Source organism: Pistacia vera, unplaced genomic scaffold (assembly GCF_008641045.1).
Source record: "Pistacia vera cultivar Batoury unplaced genomic scaffold, PisVer_v2 Contig656, whole genome shotgun sequence".
Taxonomy (NCBI): Eukaryota; Viridiplantae; Streptophyta; class Magnoliopsida; order Sapindales; family Anacardiaceae; genus Pistacia; species Pistacia vera.
The window spans coordinates 1,702,308-1,716,259 of NW_022196508.1; the positions used below are offsets into that span (position 1 = coordinate 1,702,308).

The 13,952-nt window shown below is 34.3% G+C and overlaps 2 protein-coding genes across 2 annotated transcripts; one reads left to right on the top strand and one right to left on the bottom strand.

The window, feature by feature from the left end:
• Window positions 1-66: 66 nt before the first annotated feature.
• LOC116112021 lies at window positions 67-604 on the bottom strand. Its single transcript, XM_031398188.1, has 2 exons — window positions 442-604; window positions 67-347 (listed from the first exon to the last, which is right to left on the bottom strand). The coding sequence occupies exons 1-2, from the start codon at window positions 535-537 to the stop codon at window positions 234-236; spliced, it is 210 nt and encodes a 69-aa protein (XP_031254048.1). The 5' UTR covers window positions 538-604; the 3' UTR covers window positions 67-233.
• A 4,636-nt stretch (window positions 605-5,240) lies between these two features.
• On the top strand, window positions 5,241-13,032 carry LOC116112026 (putative leucine-rich repeat-containing protein DDB_G0290503). Its single transcript, XM_031398193.1, has 7 exons — window positions 5,241-5,363; window positions 7,661-7,771; window positions 8,261-11,506; window positions 11,596-11,838; window positions 11,952-12,110; window positions 12,272-12,415; window positions 12,544-13,032. The coding sequence occupies exons 2-7, from the start codon at window positions 7,697-7,699 to the stop codon at window positions 12,802-12,804; spliced, it is 4,128 nt and encodes a 1,375-aa protein (XP_031254053.1). The 5' UTR covers window positions 5,241-5,363; window positions 7,661-7,696; the 3' UTR covers window positions 12,805-13,032.
• Window positions 13,033-13,952: the final 920 nt, after the last annotated feature.

Here is a 13,952-nt window from a genome sequence, read left to right on the forward strand (position 1 = left end):
AAGGCAAGAAATAATAATCCCTACTGAAATTAAGGTCTTCCAGAGTTTACCCAAAAGTTGCAGCCACTGAAACTATAAAAAGAAGTACTTTTGTGATGTCAAACTCTGTAATATTATAAATTTTCAACAAAAGCAAAAGCAAAGGCATTTTGCTAACACAGTCTAAGATATGCAAGAAAGCAAGTGAAAACCAAAAAGCACCTTTACAAAAAAAAAAAAGTGCTTCCAGTTGGTCAATTTTTAGCTTGTTTATCAGCTTTCTTTCTGGCCCTCCTTTTCCTAGAGCTCAGAGATGTTTTGAACCCTCCATTTTCATCTTCTTCATCTTCCAAATCTCTAAAAGATTTCTACACACACAACAATTAACCCACTAAAGAATGAGAAGCAATAAGTTGATTAAAGAAGAAAGAAAGTGAAGAATAAGCAATGAAATTGAAGTACCTCTCTAATCTCATTAAAGCTTACTGCATAGAATGTTACAGCTGCAGCTGCTACAATTCCCAGAACTGGAAGGCCCATCTGCATAATCCCATCCATTTTTCTCTTTATTTATTTATTTTTTTGGTTAAATTTGGTGCTTTGGCTTTCATATATATGGGTTTCATGATTGATGAAGATTGAAATTTGAATGGATAAGGAAAAGTTGTAGAGAATCACATTTTCGTCCTTGTAGTTTCGGTGTATATCGTCAAGGACACTCATTTCAATACTAGTACAGGACGAAAAATATATAATTTCAGGCCCATTTTGAGCCCAAAGCTCATATTTGGAATGAATAAAGATAGATTGATAAATATTTTTTACAAACTTCTCTCACAAACGTTGATGTGACAGTTCATATTTGGATAAACGGGACCCATTGTTTGACAGACGAGACCTATTGCGAGCTGACCAATTACAAACTGACACGTCGCGTTTATGAGAGAAAGTTAATGAAAAGAGTTTGTGAGTGTAACATTACTGGGTGCGTTTGGTTTATTATTTCATACCCTATTTCCAATCTTATTCCCAAAATATTTGTTTGTTTAATTATTTAGGAAATATTATTATATTTTTTTAATTATTTTAGACCCCTTAAGTTTATTAATTTCATTAAATACCCCTAGAAAAAAGTTTAAAAATTAATAAAAACACCCCCACCCACCCATAGTTGCCAGATTCCGGCAACCACTGTTGGTGGTAGTCGGAATCTGTCACAACAGCCTACAAACGATCGGAACTAGCCTGTAAAAAAAGGGTCATCGTTGACCGACAACGATGACCATATCTTTGGCCGTCAACGATCTAGCTTTTTGCGGTTGTTGACAGCCAGATTGACGCACGTTCGGCCATATTCTGGATTTGGCCGGAAAAGGTCAGATTGACGAACGTTCGGCTAGATCCGAATGGTATGCGTCATAACGTCAGATTCTGACCAGATTCCGGTGGTGGTGGCTAGGATTTGGCACTGTGGGTGGGTGGGGGTGTTTTGATTATTTTACAAAATTTTTATATATTGGGGTGTTTAGTTAAATTAGCAAACCAATGAGTTTTTTTTTATTAATTTTTAAATTTTACCTCGTAATAATCACCATATTCAACTATCCAATATTATTTTCAAAATTCTATCCAAAATAATAAACCAAACGGACTCACTGATTTGGAATATCAAATTGGGCCAACTTCAGCCCAGCCAAGCCCAGATTCTGGCCCACATAAGTATAGTGACATTTCCTTTTTTTTTTTTTTTTTTTTTTGTTTTTTTATTGATAATGTATGGAAACTATAGGTTGTCCTATTGAAAGTTTGAGGTGTTCAAATAATTAGGCAGCTTATTTGTTAATTTAAAGTATAAAATCAAACTTTTCTCAAAAGTTTGATTATAAGAAATTTTAATATTATACGCCGGCAACAATTTGAGTCAGGATGAGTCATTTGACTATCATAAAGGAATTTGAATTTTATAAGGATGATGACAAGTTGGTTGAATCATGCCTTTTACACACAAACCGAACCTTAAACCTAGACTTATCCGAATGTTATGTTCTGTCCAAATCCACACTTATAGGCCTAATTCATGTTTAGACCCAGAAATATACTAAAGGAATCTTTTTAAAAGCTTTCAGAAGATTCATTCATTCAAAATTATTTATCATATAACTCCCAATGAAAGACATAAACACCATGATAGGGATAGCATTTATCTATCCGTAAGGTCAATCAGGGGCGGATCTAGAGTACATTGAGGGTGGACCATGATTTAAAAAAAATATTTATTTTATTTTTTTTCTTTTTATGTCAATTTAAACTAAAAACATAGGATATGAATATTATATGTTATTACATTTTATTTTGACCCATTCTAACAAATATTTCTAGATCCGCTATGAGGTCAATCACACCTTTCACTTGTATTGGAATATATATATATAATTATTATGTCTTATTGTTTTTGAAAGCAATAATAATACAATAAAAATATTTTATAAAGTTTTCAAATCATCTAGATGCTTTTATTTTTTTTTTGGTGTGTGTGAGTATAATGAAGGTGTTCAGACAAACTTAAACACATTGGACTAATTCTCAGAAAAGACTCGCGTAACACCCATTATCACAACCTTCACTTAAATTTTGAAAGTTAGGAAGATTTGAATTTGAGACCGTAGATTTGATTAATATATATAACCTAACTCAATTTGTTGGTGGCTACTAATTATGATTTTGATGGTTGACAAATAAGGAGGGTCCTTTGATTTTGATTATGATTATTGTAGTCTAAAACTACCAGTCAATTTTCAAATGCTTGTTGGCCGGCGCCGCGATTATTATTTTATAAAGTAATATAATAAGTCAATACATTCTCTTTTTTCAATTTGCATACAAGAGTTGCCATATTTTTTACATCTCTGTATTTGGTCCTTAAATTTCCTCAATTTTATATTCTATATCCTACTCACAGCCCTCTCCATTAAGAAAAAAAAATGAGTTTGCCGCTCATCCATCGCACATATAACCAGCTAATAAAAACAATGAGAATGTCACACGTTCCAAGGAGATCAAAATCGATATTTGGGTGTGTTTGGTTCATTATTCTATCAATATTCTCAATCCTATTCTCCAAATATTGTTTGACACATTATTCCAGAAATATTAGTGTATTTTTTAATTACTTTTAGACCTCTTAAGTTTATTAATTTCACTAATATCCCAAAAAAAGTTTAAAAATTAGCAAAAACACCCCCCACCCACCCATACTTGCCAGATTCTGGAAACTACCGTCGGTGGTAGCCGAAATCTGTCACAACGCTTACACTACGACTGAAACTGCAGGTTATTCATCAGTCTAGCCGCAACGACGGCCAAAGAAGGACCTTTGCGGCCGTGACGGCCACATTCGGCTGTAGATCTGGCCGAAAAAGACCATATCGAACCAAAATCCTATCCAAAATAATGAACCAAACGCACCCAAATGACCAATTACGACTATCACGTCAGAGTTTATGAAAGAAATTGTAAGAAATGTTGTTAACATAATTTTATTCTAAATAAGTCAAAGCGAATATTTTTGTTTATATTTTAGGTTCGAATTTTAGGTCTAAAAGCAAATTAATTAAAATTTGACATAATACTAAAAAGGGAAGAGGAAAAGTCATAATCAGGCGAAGAAGAGAAAACAGAGTCGCATAGGAGGGCGGTTTGGTCGGTCGCTGGTGGCCGCCACCTTTGAGACCATAAAGCTTTCATTTTCTTATCTTTGTTCAATTATTATTTTGCCCTCTTTTTTCTTTCTAATTTCATAATTATTAAAAAAAAAAAAAAATATAATTGTACTAATAAATAATTAGAGGAGAAAATGTACACATGTTTAGATCAGATCTAAGATTTTAATTTTGATTTGAGTTGATTATGTTGGATCCGATTAAACATTCTTTAGAACAAAGTATTAAAATAATAATAATAATTATAATAATGACCTTCATTATCGTTAAAAATGGTTTTGATGGTATTAGAGATATATTTAATTTAATTTTTTTAAATGTGACATAATTGTGTCTTAATATTGCAATTATATTTGTATTATAATTGTGTCTTACTATATATTATATGTATGAACTGTAATCACCATGTTATTTCACCTCCATCGTCACTTTACCGCTAGATGCTAGCCAAATTAATTTTTTGTAAGCTTCTGCCGTCAATTGAAATGTCATGTGAAGTCATGCTTACCGTTTTAGATTTAATTTTAATTATTTATTTATTTATTATTATTATCTTTTATAACAAGGGTGTTCGGGTTCATTGAATACTCGGACAAATCCAATGAATTAAATAAGTCACAAATATAATAGGTGATTAATTACCTTGTGTGACTTAAATACAAGACCTCTGAATATTTCACAATTTTGTCATCCGATCACAACCCAAGTGGTTATTTTAATTAAATTTAATTGTATTAAGCTTATTAATTTGCATAATTTTAAGCCTTGTTAATTAGGTAATTTAAATATGCACAAAATCAGGGAACATGCATGTTAAATGCAGAAAATAATAAATATGATAATGTGAATGGGAATATTTTGAACTTAGTTTTGCATTCACAAGATAAATGTATTTTCCGATTTTAGGTACCGTTCGGTACGATTTTTGAATCATGTTTTTCATATTTAAGATCTAAAAGTTATTGAAAATATGTTGGATATTTAAGTATTTTGTAAAAAAAATTTAATATAAAAGAAACCAAAATCATAATTTTGGTCATTTTCAAGTTTTAAGTGTTTATTTATTTAAATCGTTTATAAAGAAACCATTGATTTATTATTTTAAACCGTTAGTTATGCTTCTTAAATCTTATTCTTAATTCTTAATTATATCATCATCCTTAAATTTAATGAAATAATGGTCGTTTTCTAGATTGCAAAAACTAACGTGGACAACTCCATTAATATGAAATTGTAAATTACCATCGTAAAATCAAAACTGATATACGGAGGACGGCAACCGGTGGGCGGCAATGTGATCAGAACATGGACTTAAGAGAATTTCCGTATATTTATATAATTAATTTTGTATAAGATGGCAAGGAAGTAGTTAAAAACAAATGGAGGGGCAAAAGTGGAAATAGAAAAGGAAAACGGCTGCGTTGGGAGGCTCCCATTGTGTGATTGGGTATTGAATAGACCCCACACCTGACACCACTACTAAGTGGAGCCTTACTTCATTTCTTGAGCTACTTTATAAACCACCATTTCTCCCTCTCCTCTCTCTCTCAATTTCTCTTTCCCTTCCTCCTCAACAAACTAAATCTCTTATTATTTAAAAAAAAAAAAAAAATAATCACAATCTAAACGCTTCTTAAACGCAAAGCAATTCAACTTTCCATTCAGGCAAGCAATCTCTCAGCTCTGAACTCTCAACTCTCCTTTTATTATTATTATTTCATTTGATTCAGTTTGGTGAATGAATGTATGAAAATGATGATTAGTATCATTATCTTTTACCTATTTCTTGCTTCTTGTTTCACGAACTGTTGCCTCTGTTCCTGTTTTTTGTGTTTTTGTTGTGATCTTTGTTTACTGGATTTATGCGATCATCTTCTTACTCTGTTTTTACTTGTTCTATGAAACTGTTGCCTCTGTTTTTGTTTTTGTGTTGTGATCTTTGTTTGTTTACGGTGATTACTGCTTCTGGATTTATATGATCAACTGTTTTGAATCGGCTGTGTTTGAATTTTGATGTAAATTTATCATGTAAATGTTCTTACTCTTCTACTAGCTTCTTCTCTATATGTTTTTTGAAACTGTTGCCGCTGTTTCTGTTTTTGATCTTTCTTTCGAATCGATTCTTATTGAAACCAGCTCCATCCGAGTTCTTTTACTGATTAGAATCCGAGTTCATCTGCTCTTTCACTCTCACTTTGAGTGAACTGGACACTGATTTATGATCTTTAATTTAATTTGATTTGATTAAATTCACCGTATAATTTGTTTGCTTTTGAAGAAAAGTAATGCGATCTTTGTTTGTTTCCGATTCTTTTCATCACTTTTTGACTGCATAAAACCTCTGAAAGTAACGCATCACCTTAATGGAATCAAAATTTCATAAACAAAAATTTAACCTCTTTTACTTTTCATCTTTTTTTTAAATAATTATGCCATATATTAATACTGTCTTTGGACTGCTTGTAATTTAGGCTAAAATCATGAATTTCAATGAAAATAGCTTTCAATTTCTATTTTTATAAGAAATTCTTTATTGCATACTTTACTCTTAAACGCATTATAAATTAGGTTGGCATGGAAAAAATAAAGGGCTGATAGCTATAAGATTGAGCTGTCAAGCGCTTTAATTTTGCAGTTGAAATAAAGATTAAAGAACAAAAATTAAGCTAAATAGATTGGCTGCCTACTACTACTTTAGTGGGCTCCAATCTCCGTGCTTTCTTTTTGGTGTATTTGCACAATCAAAAGCAAACTTTGATCTTATTAAATCTCGTTTCATTATTTGTCTCTCAATATTAGCATTTGTAGGTCCTGCACCGCCAAACTGATGCTATTATTTTTCTTTTGAAAATCATTTATGACATGGAAATATAAACTCTCGGTTACAATTTCAGCTTAACGTTTCATTTGTTATAAATATGACATTTATTATCGGTTTTATTGTTTTATGATGGTAATTTTTGAAATATGTTTAACCTTTCTATATGATAAAGGTGATATGTGAATTTATTGTTTTTATGGTGGCAGTTATTGTGATCTGCCAACTCAAGTGGGTGCACATGCCCAATCACATGTGGTTTTGGATTTTATAAGTCAAAACAGTTTTCAAGTATTTTCCTATAATTCCTTTACAATTTTTATTTTTTAAAATAAATAACATAAAAGTGATTTGGGTTTTGTTGATCTTTTATAATCTTCATTCATGATGTGTCCATTGGTATATGGTTTCAATTGTATTTTCTTATAATTCTTTACGAAAAGTTATATATAAAGTTATAAACACATCGATCTGGTACAAGTTACCTGGCTCTGTACTATAAAATATCTAGGCCCGAAATGACTTATTGGTTCCCACATAAATTTAGTCAAGGTGCCGAATCGAGTATTGCCAAATTTCATTTTTCAATTATATGAACCATGAGAGAAAAGCTGAATCTTACACGTAACGTAATGCTAAGGACCGATGGCAAAAGATGGAATAAACTATAAATATTCCTTAAATTTAATTTTGAAGAACATATTGGTACGCTACTAGGCTTTTAGAGTTTGATCGAAAAAGCGAATCAAGGCTAGAAAAGAAGCCTAAATTTTCCACGTCAGGTAAAAAGGTATAGGACAAAATAAAACAGGCTGTTATGAATTATAAATTTTGACGCCTACCAACAACACTAAGATGCCATTGTCATCCTCGGCACACAATCCAAAGTGAAATCATGCTACCAAATTATTTACTCTACTCTTAAATCTTAATCATAATTCATTTTTTTGTTTTCTTAATTTTTGTAGCAAATGTTTACCAAAATTTCTTGTAAAATATACTGAAAATCTCTTTGCAAGGATGGGTATTAATACACTAACCAAACCTAAGAGAGTTACCATAAGCCCATAGATATTTAGAAATTTTTACCAAATTTAGCTTTGCATTACTGTGAAGTAACACTATCAATTTGTGAAATTTGCAGAGAGAAAAGTCCAGGTAGCTGCAGTTTGGCTTTAACATGGAAGAAGAGACACAAGTGAGTTCAGAAATCCCAGTGATAAAGTCAGTTGAGGACGTTGCTGTTCCAGTTAAGGTAAACACATATTCCTTTTATTTCTGTACTTTTACATGGATGCTTTTTTGTGGTTACATTGCAACGAAAGATTGTTAGGTGAAATGGGTATAAGAGACAAAAATCCCCGAATGGTTAGTTAACAAGAATAAAACTGCCAAAACTCATAACAGAGAACTGAATGAGTTGAAGTTAATAATAGAATAACATAACAACAGAAACAGAAACAATATGATAAATAAAATTTGTGTAAGACCTTAAAGCCAAAAATTTATAAGACCTTACAATACAACCGAGGGAAGGGAGGATAAAGGTCATGGCATTTGTATCTCTGATCATGATTCAATACTTAAACATGAACATATAGAGATTTGGTGATGATTTATGTCACAACAATTGACACATAAAGTGCAAATGAATTTGTTCGAACCAACTTATACCACCTAGAAAATAAACATTCAGGATATTCATGTTCGATAGCATAGATCATTGATTTTGAAACTCTCACAGGTAATAAACGGAGACATGCCAAATGTTGGAAAAGAAGGGAAGAAAGAAGAGGAGGAAAATACCTTTGATGGTGAATTTATAAAGGTGGAGAAGGAATCTTTGGATGTGAAGGATGTTTCTCATGTAGCGGATACAACATCTGCAAATGATGACAAGCCATCCGTTGTTCAAAGAAGCTCAAGTGGTTCCAGCAGAGAATTACTGGAAGCCCAAGAGAAGATGAAAGAACTTGAGCTTGAACTGGAAAGAGTTGCTGCTGCATTGAAGCATTCAGAATCTGAGAATACGACACTGAAGGACGAGGTTTTACTTACAAAAGAAAAGTTGGAAGAAAGTGGGAAGAAAGACGAGGAGCTTGAACGCAGTCACAAGAAATTGCAAGAGCAGATTGTTGAAGCCGAGGAGAACTACAGTTCAAAGCTCAATGCTTTGCAAAAAACTTTGCAAGCTCAAGAAGCAAAGCACAAGGAACTGATAGAAGTGAAAGAAGCATTTGATGGTCTAAACCTTGAGCTGGACGGATCAAGAAAGAGAATGCAAGACTTGGAGGATAAGCTGCAAACCTCTATTGGAGAAGCTCGGAAGTTTGAGAAACTGCACAAACAAAGTGGTTCACATGCAGAATCTGAGACACAGCGGGCCTCGGAGTTTGAGAGGTTGCTTGAAGTGGCGAATGCAAGTACAAAAGAAATGGAAGGTCGGATGGCTACACTACAAGAAGAACTCAAGGGCCTGTATGAGAAGATTGCTGAGAGTCAGAAAGTAGAAGAAGAACTAACGAGCACCAAAGCAGATCTTTTTGCAGTTCAAGAAGGTTTAGCACTTTCAAAATCACAAGTGCTGGACTTGGAACAAAGACTTTCTTCAAATGAAGCTCTTGTAAGTGAACTGACTCAGGAGTTGGAACTCAAAAAGGCATCAGAATCACAGGTGAAAGAAGAAATCTCTGCTGTCAATGATCTGCTCGCCTTGTCTAAGGAAGACCTTCAAGCAAAGATTTCTGAGTTGGAAGATATCAAGTTGAAGCTACAAGTCGAAGTCAATACAAGGGAATCAGTTGAAGCTGGTTTCAAAGCCCAGGAAGCACAGATCTCAACTGTACAGGAAAATCTGGCTAAAGTAACTGAAGAGAAGGAAGCACTTGAAGCAGCCATGGCTGATCTTACCAGTAATTTAGCAATCACGAAGGAGTTGTGCAGTGAACTTGAGAAAAAATTGAAGGTTTCAGATGAGAATTTCAGTAAAACAGATTCTCTTTTGTCTCAAGCTTTGTCTAATAATGCAGAGCTTGAGCAGAAGTTGAAGTCTCTAGAGGACCTCCATAATGAGTCGGAAGCTGCAGCAGCAACTGCTACTCAAAAGAATCTTGAGCTTGAGGATGTAATCCAAGCTTCAAATGAAGCAGCTGAAGAGGCAAAATCACAATTGAGAGAGCTTGAGACACGCTTTATAGCAGCAGAACAAAGGAATGTGGAACTTGAGCAACAGTTAAATTTAGTTGAACTTAAAAGCAGCGACACTGAGAGAGAAGTGAGAGAATTTTCTGAGAAAATCTCTGAACTCAGTGCTGCATTAAAAGCAGTCGAGGAAGAAAAGAAACTACTGGGTGACCAAATGCAAGATTACCAGGAAAAGATAACCCAGCTGGAATCAACCCTAAACCAGTCATTCTCACGGAATTCAGAGCTTGAGGAGGAGTTGAAGATTGCCAAGGAGAGAAGTGCTGAACACGAGGACAGAGCCAACATGAGTCATCAGCGCAGCACTGAACTAGAAGATTTGTTCCAGACATCCCATTCCAAAGTAGAGGAGGCTGGCAAGAAAGCGAATGAGTTGGAGCTGTTGCTAGAAGCGGAGAAGTATAGGATTCAGGAACTTGAAGAGCAAATAAGCACATTAGAGAAGAAATGTGAGGACAAAGAAGCAGAATCCAAGAAACAATGTGATCATGTATCTCAACTGGCATCAGAGTATGAGGCGTTCCAGGCAAAAGCATCAAGCTTAGAAGTTGCGCTGCAAATGGCAAATGATAAGGAGAGGGAGTTGACAGAATCCCTGAATGTTGCAACAGATGAGAAGAAAAAGTTAGAAGACTCATCGAATGGCTACAGCGAAAAGCTTGCTGAAGCTGAAAATCTATTGGAAGTCTTGAGGAATGAATTAAGTCTGACACAAAATAGGCTGGAAAGCATCGAGAATGATCTTACTGCTGCTGGATTGAGAGAAAGTGAGGTAATGGAGAAACTTAAATCTGCTGAAGAGCAACTGGCGCACCAAGGTAAGGTGTTAGAGGAAGCTACTGCCAGAAACTCAGAGCTTGAATCAGTACACACATCCCTGACAACAGAGTCAGAGCTTAAACTACAAGAAGCATTAGCAAACTTCAGCATCAGGGACTCTGAGGCAAATTCTTTGATCGAGAAACTGAAGCTTCTTGAAGATCAAGTGAAGATTTATGAACAGCAGGTAGCCGAAGAAGCTGGAAAATCTGCATCATTGAAGGAGGAGTTGGATACATGCTTATCTAAGCTAGTTTCTTTAGAGAGTGCAAAAGTAGAACTTGAAAGGCAAGTAGCAGAAACAGGAAATAGAGCTTCCATCTCTTCCTCAGAGAATGAACTTTTAGTTGAGACAAACAATCAGCTCAAAAGCAAGGTTGCCGAACTTCAGGAATTATTAAATTCTGCAATCTCTGAAAAGGAAGTCACTGCCCGACAACTTTCTTCTCATATGAACACTATTACAGAGTTAACAGATCAGCACTCAAGGGCATCAGAACTTCATTCTATAACTGAAGCTCGCATCAAAGAAGCAGAAAGTCAATTGCATGAGGCTATTCAAAGATTTACTCAGAGAGATACAGAAGCCAATGACTTGAATGACAAGATAAATGTGCTTGAAGGCCAAATAAAAATATATGAAGAACAGGCTCAAGAGGCATCAATGATTGCTGAAACTCGGAAAATTGAGCTGGAAGAGACTGTCTTGAAGTTGAAAAATCTGGAAAGTATTGTTGAGGAGCTGCAAACCAGGTCAGGTCACTTTGAAAGAGAGAGTGGAGGATTGGCTGAGGCAAATCTGAAACTAACTCAGGATCTGGCTACGTATGAGACCAAACTCAGTGATTTACAAGCAAACTTTTCTGCAACCCTTGTGGAGAAGGATGAAACTATTGAACAGATTAATGCATCAAAGAAGGATTTAAAACAGCAGCTAACTTCTGAAATTCAAAGACTGCAATCTCAGGTTTGTGCGAGTGATATATTCTGATAAATAACAATTCGGTAACGTATTTTTCACATAATATTCTGAAATGATGTATTGTCTTCCTGCAGATTTCTTCAGTCATGGAAGAAAACAACCTGCTTAATGAAACATATCAAAACGCTAAGACGGAACTTCAGTCTCTGATATCACAGCTTGAAGGACAACTGCAACAACAGAAGGCAATCGAAGTCACTTTAAAGTCCGAGATTGAAAGTCTCAAGTCTGAGGCTGCTGGGAAGTCGGAGTTGGAAAATCGTCTCAGGGAAGTTGAAGAGCAGTTGGTGACAGTTGAAACTAAATTAAAAGAAGAGGTATTACTAACTCCAGAAAAAAGTTTCCGATATCCAATTAAACTTGAAATTTTATTTTGTGTATATGAACAGAAACTCGGATGATTTAATTCGGACTTTCATGAACTTTGTAGGTTGAAAACGTTAAAGCAGGAGCTGCTGGAAGAGAGGCAGAACTTAATTTGAAATTGGAGGATCATGCACATAAAGTCAGTGATAGAGATGTATTAAATGAACAAGTGCTGCAACTACAGAAAGAGTTACAACTTGCCCAGACAGTGGTTGCCGAGCAGGTTAAACTTAGACATGGCTACAAAATTATCTACTTTTATTTTGATTTTGCTATTATGGTTAAATAATTAGCTGATCTTAATCTACTAAGAGGAAACTCATAATACGTGTGTAATGAATGATCGACCATTAACTGATTTAGTTCATGTTTCCAACCTAACAGAAAGCGGCAGATTCTCATAAAGAAAGTGAACGAGAAGCGGCCCTGAAGCATTCCCTTGAGGAGCTCGAAGCTAAGAACAAAGAAGTTGAAACTCTAGACAAGCAAGTGAAAGAGCTTGAGCAGAAATTGCAAGCTAAACTGAAGGTCAGTTTATACTCTAACTCAACAAATCGCTTTTAAGAAACAAAAAACAAATGGATAATTTGAGAGTATTTCTTTTACAACAATCTATATCTAGATGTATCGTATCTAATGTTTAAATAATGTTGCAGAGCGAAGTGGACAGTCCGACAGAATTGAAGGAAGTAACAGAGGTGAGATCCAGAGACATCGGATCGACTCTTTCGACACCTACAAAACGAAAAAGCAAGAAAAAGTTAGAAGCAGCAGCAGCAGCTGCTCAAACTTCTTCCTCCTCCTTGGAAACACATACTCACGGTCACGATGTTTCTGCTGCCACAAAAATCAAGTTCATCATCGGAGTCGCCCTGGTGTCTGTGATCATTGGCGTAATTCTTGGGAAACGATATTAGTTTTGGGATTGTGGATTTGGGTTTTACCTTTTGTTTCGTATAAATTATATGCACAGAAGAATCGAAAGCTTTGTTTGTATGGTTTCTTTATTAAGGTTTTGATTTTGATTTTGAGGTTGGTCAGGGAATTTGTTTTTTGATTTCTATCCCTTGCCTGTATCAAAGAAAAATGCAAATGATTCATGTAATTTTATCAGTTTGATGTATGTAATTAAGCATTTAATAATATTATGTAGTTTGGATTCCAAAAAAAAAAAAAAAAAAAAAATCGATGTATTTATTATTTTGAATAAAATTTTGGAGAAAGTTGATGAGTTGAGTTATTATTATTATTTGAAAATTAATTAAAAACACATATAGGTTTGTTAATTTACAAACACCCTTGGTTCGTGAATTTAACTAAACAGTAAATACTTTTATAATAAAAAATTTGAAATTAATAAAAACACACGTACTTATCTACATATACTAGATTTCGACTGCACCATTAGAAGGTGACTGAAATCTATGGTACACAACCAGTTGAATATGATCGATCATACAATATGACTTTTTTCGATCAAATTCATTATAGATCTAGCTGAAAAATGTCACATCTAGTAGTCAACAACGACCAAAGTATTTAGACAGAAAAAGCTAGATCTAGTTGTCAACGACGACCAAAGATATGACCGTTGTTGACGACTAGATGTGGTTAAAGATCTGACTTTTTTTTACTAGATTCATGGTGAATCTGATCGAAAAAAGTTAGATCGATGCACTATCGACATATCCAATCGATAGTCTGTTATGACGATAGATTCTGACTACCTTCTGACGGTGGTGGCTAGGGTCAAGCAAATGTGAGTGAGTAGAGGTGTTTTTGTTAATTTATAAACTTTTTTTGGTGGGGGTGTTTAGTTAAATTAATAAACTTAAGGAGTTTAAACTAGTTAAATAATTTAGGATTGGATTTTGAGAATAAGAAACTAAGTATATATTTTATGAGACAGGAAAAAAAAAGTAAAACAAACAGACCCGATGGGCATTCTAGATTTTTTGATTGAGAACCAGTAGGGTTCAGGCATTCTAGATCTTCTTCTTAACCGTGGTTAATGCGGTTTGATACATATGTGAATATTCTCAATAATCAACTCGATAACTGGGTT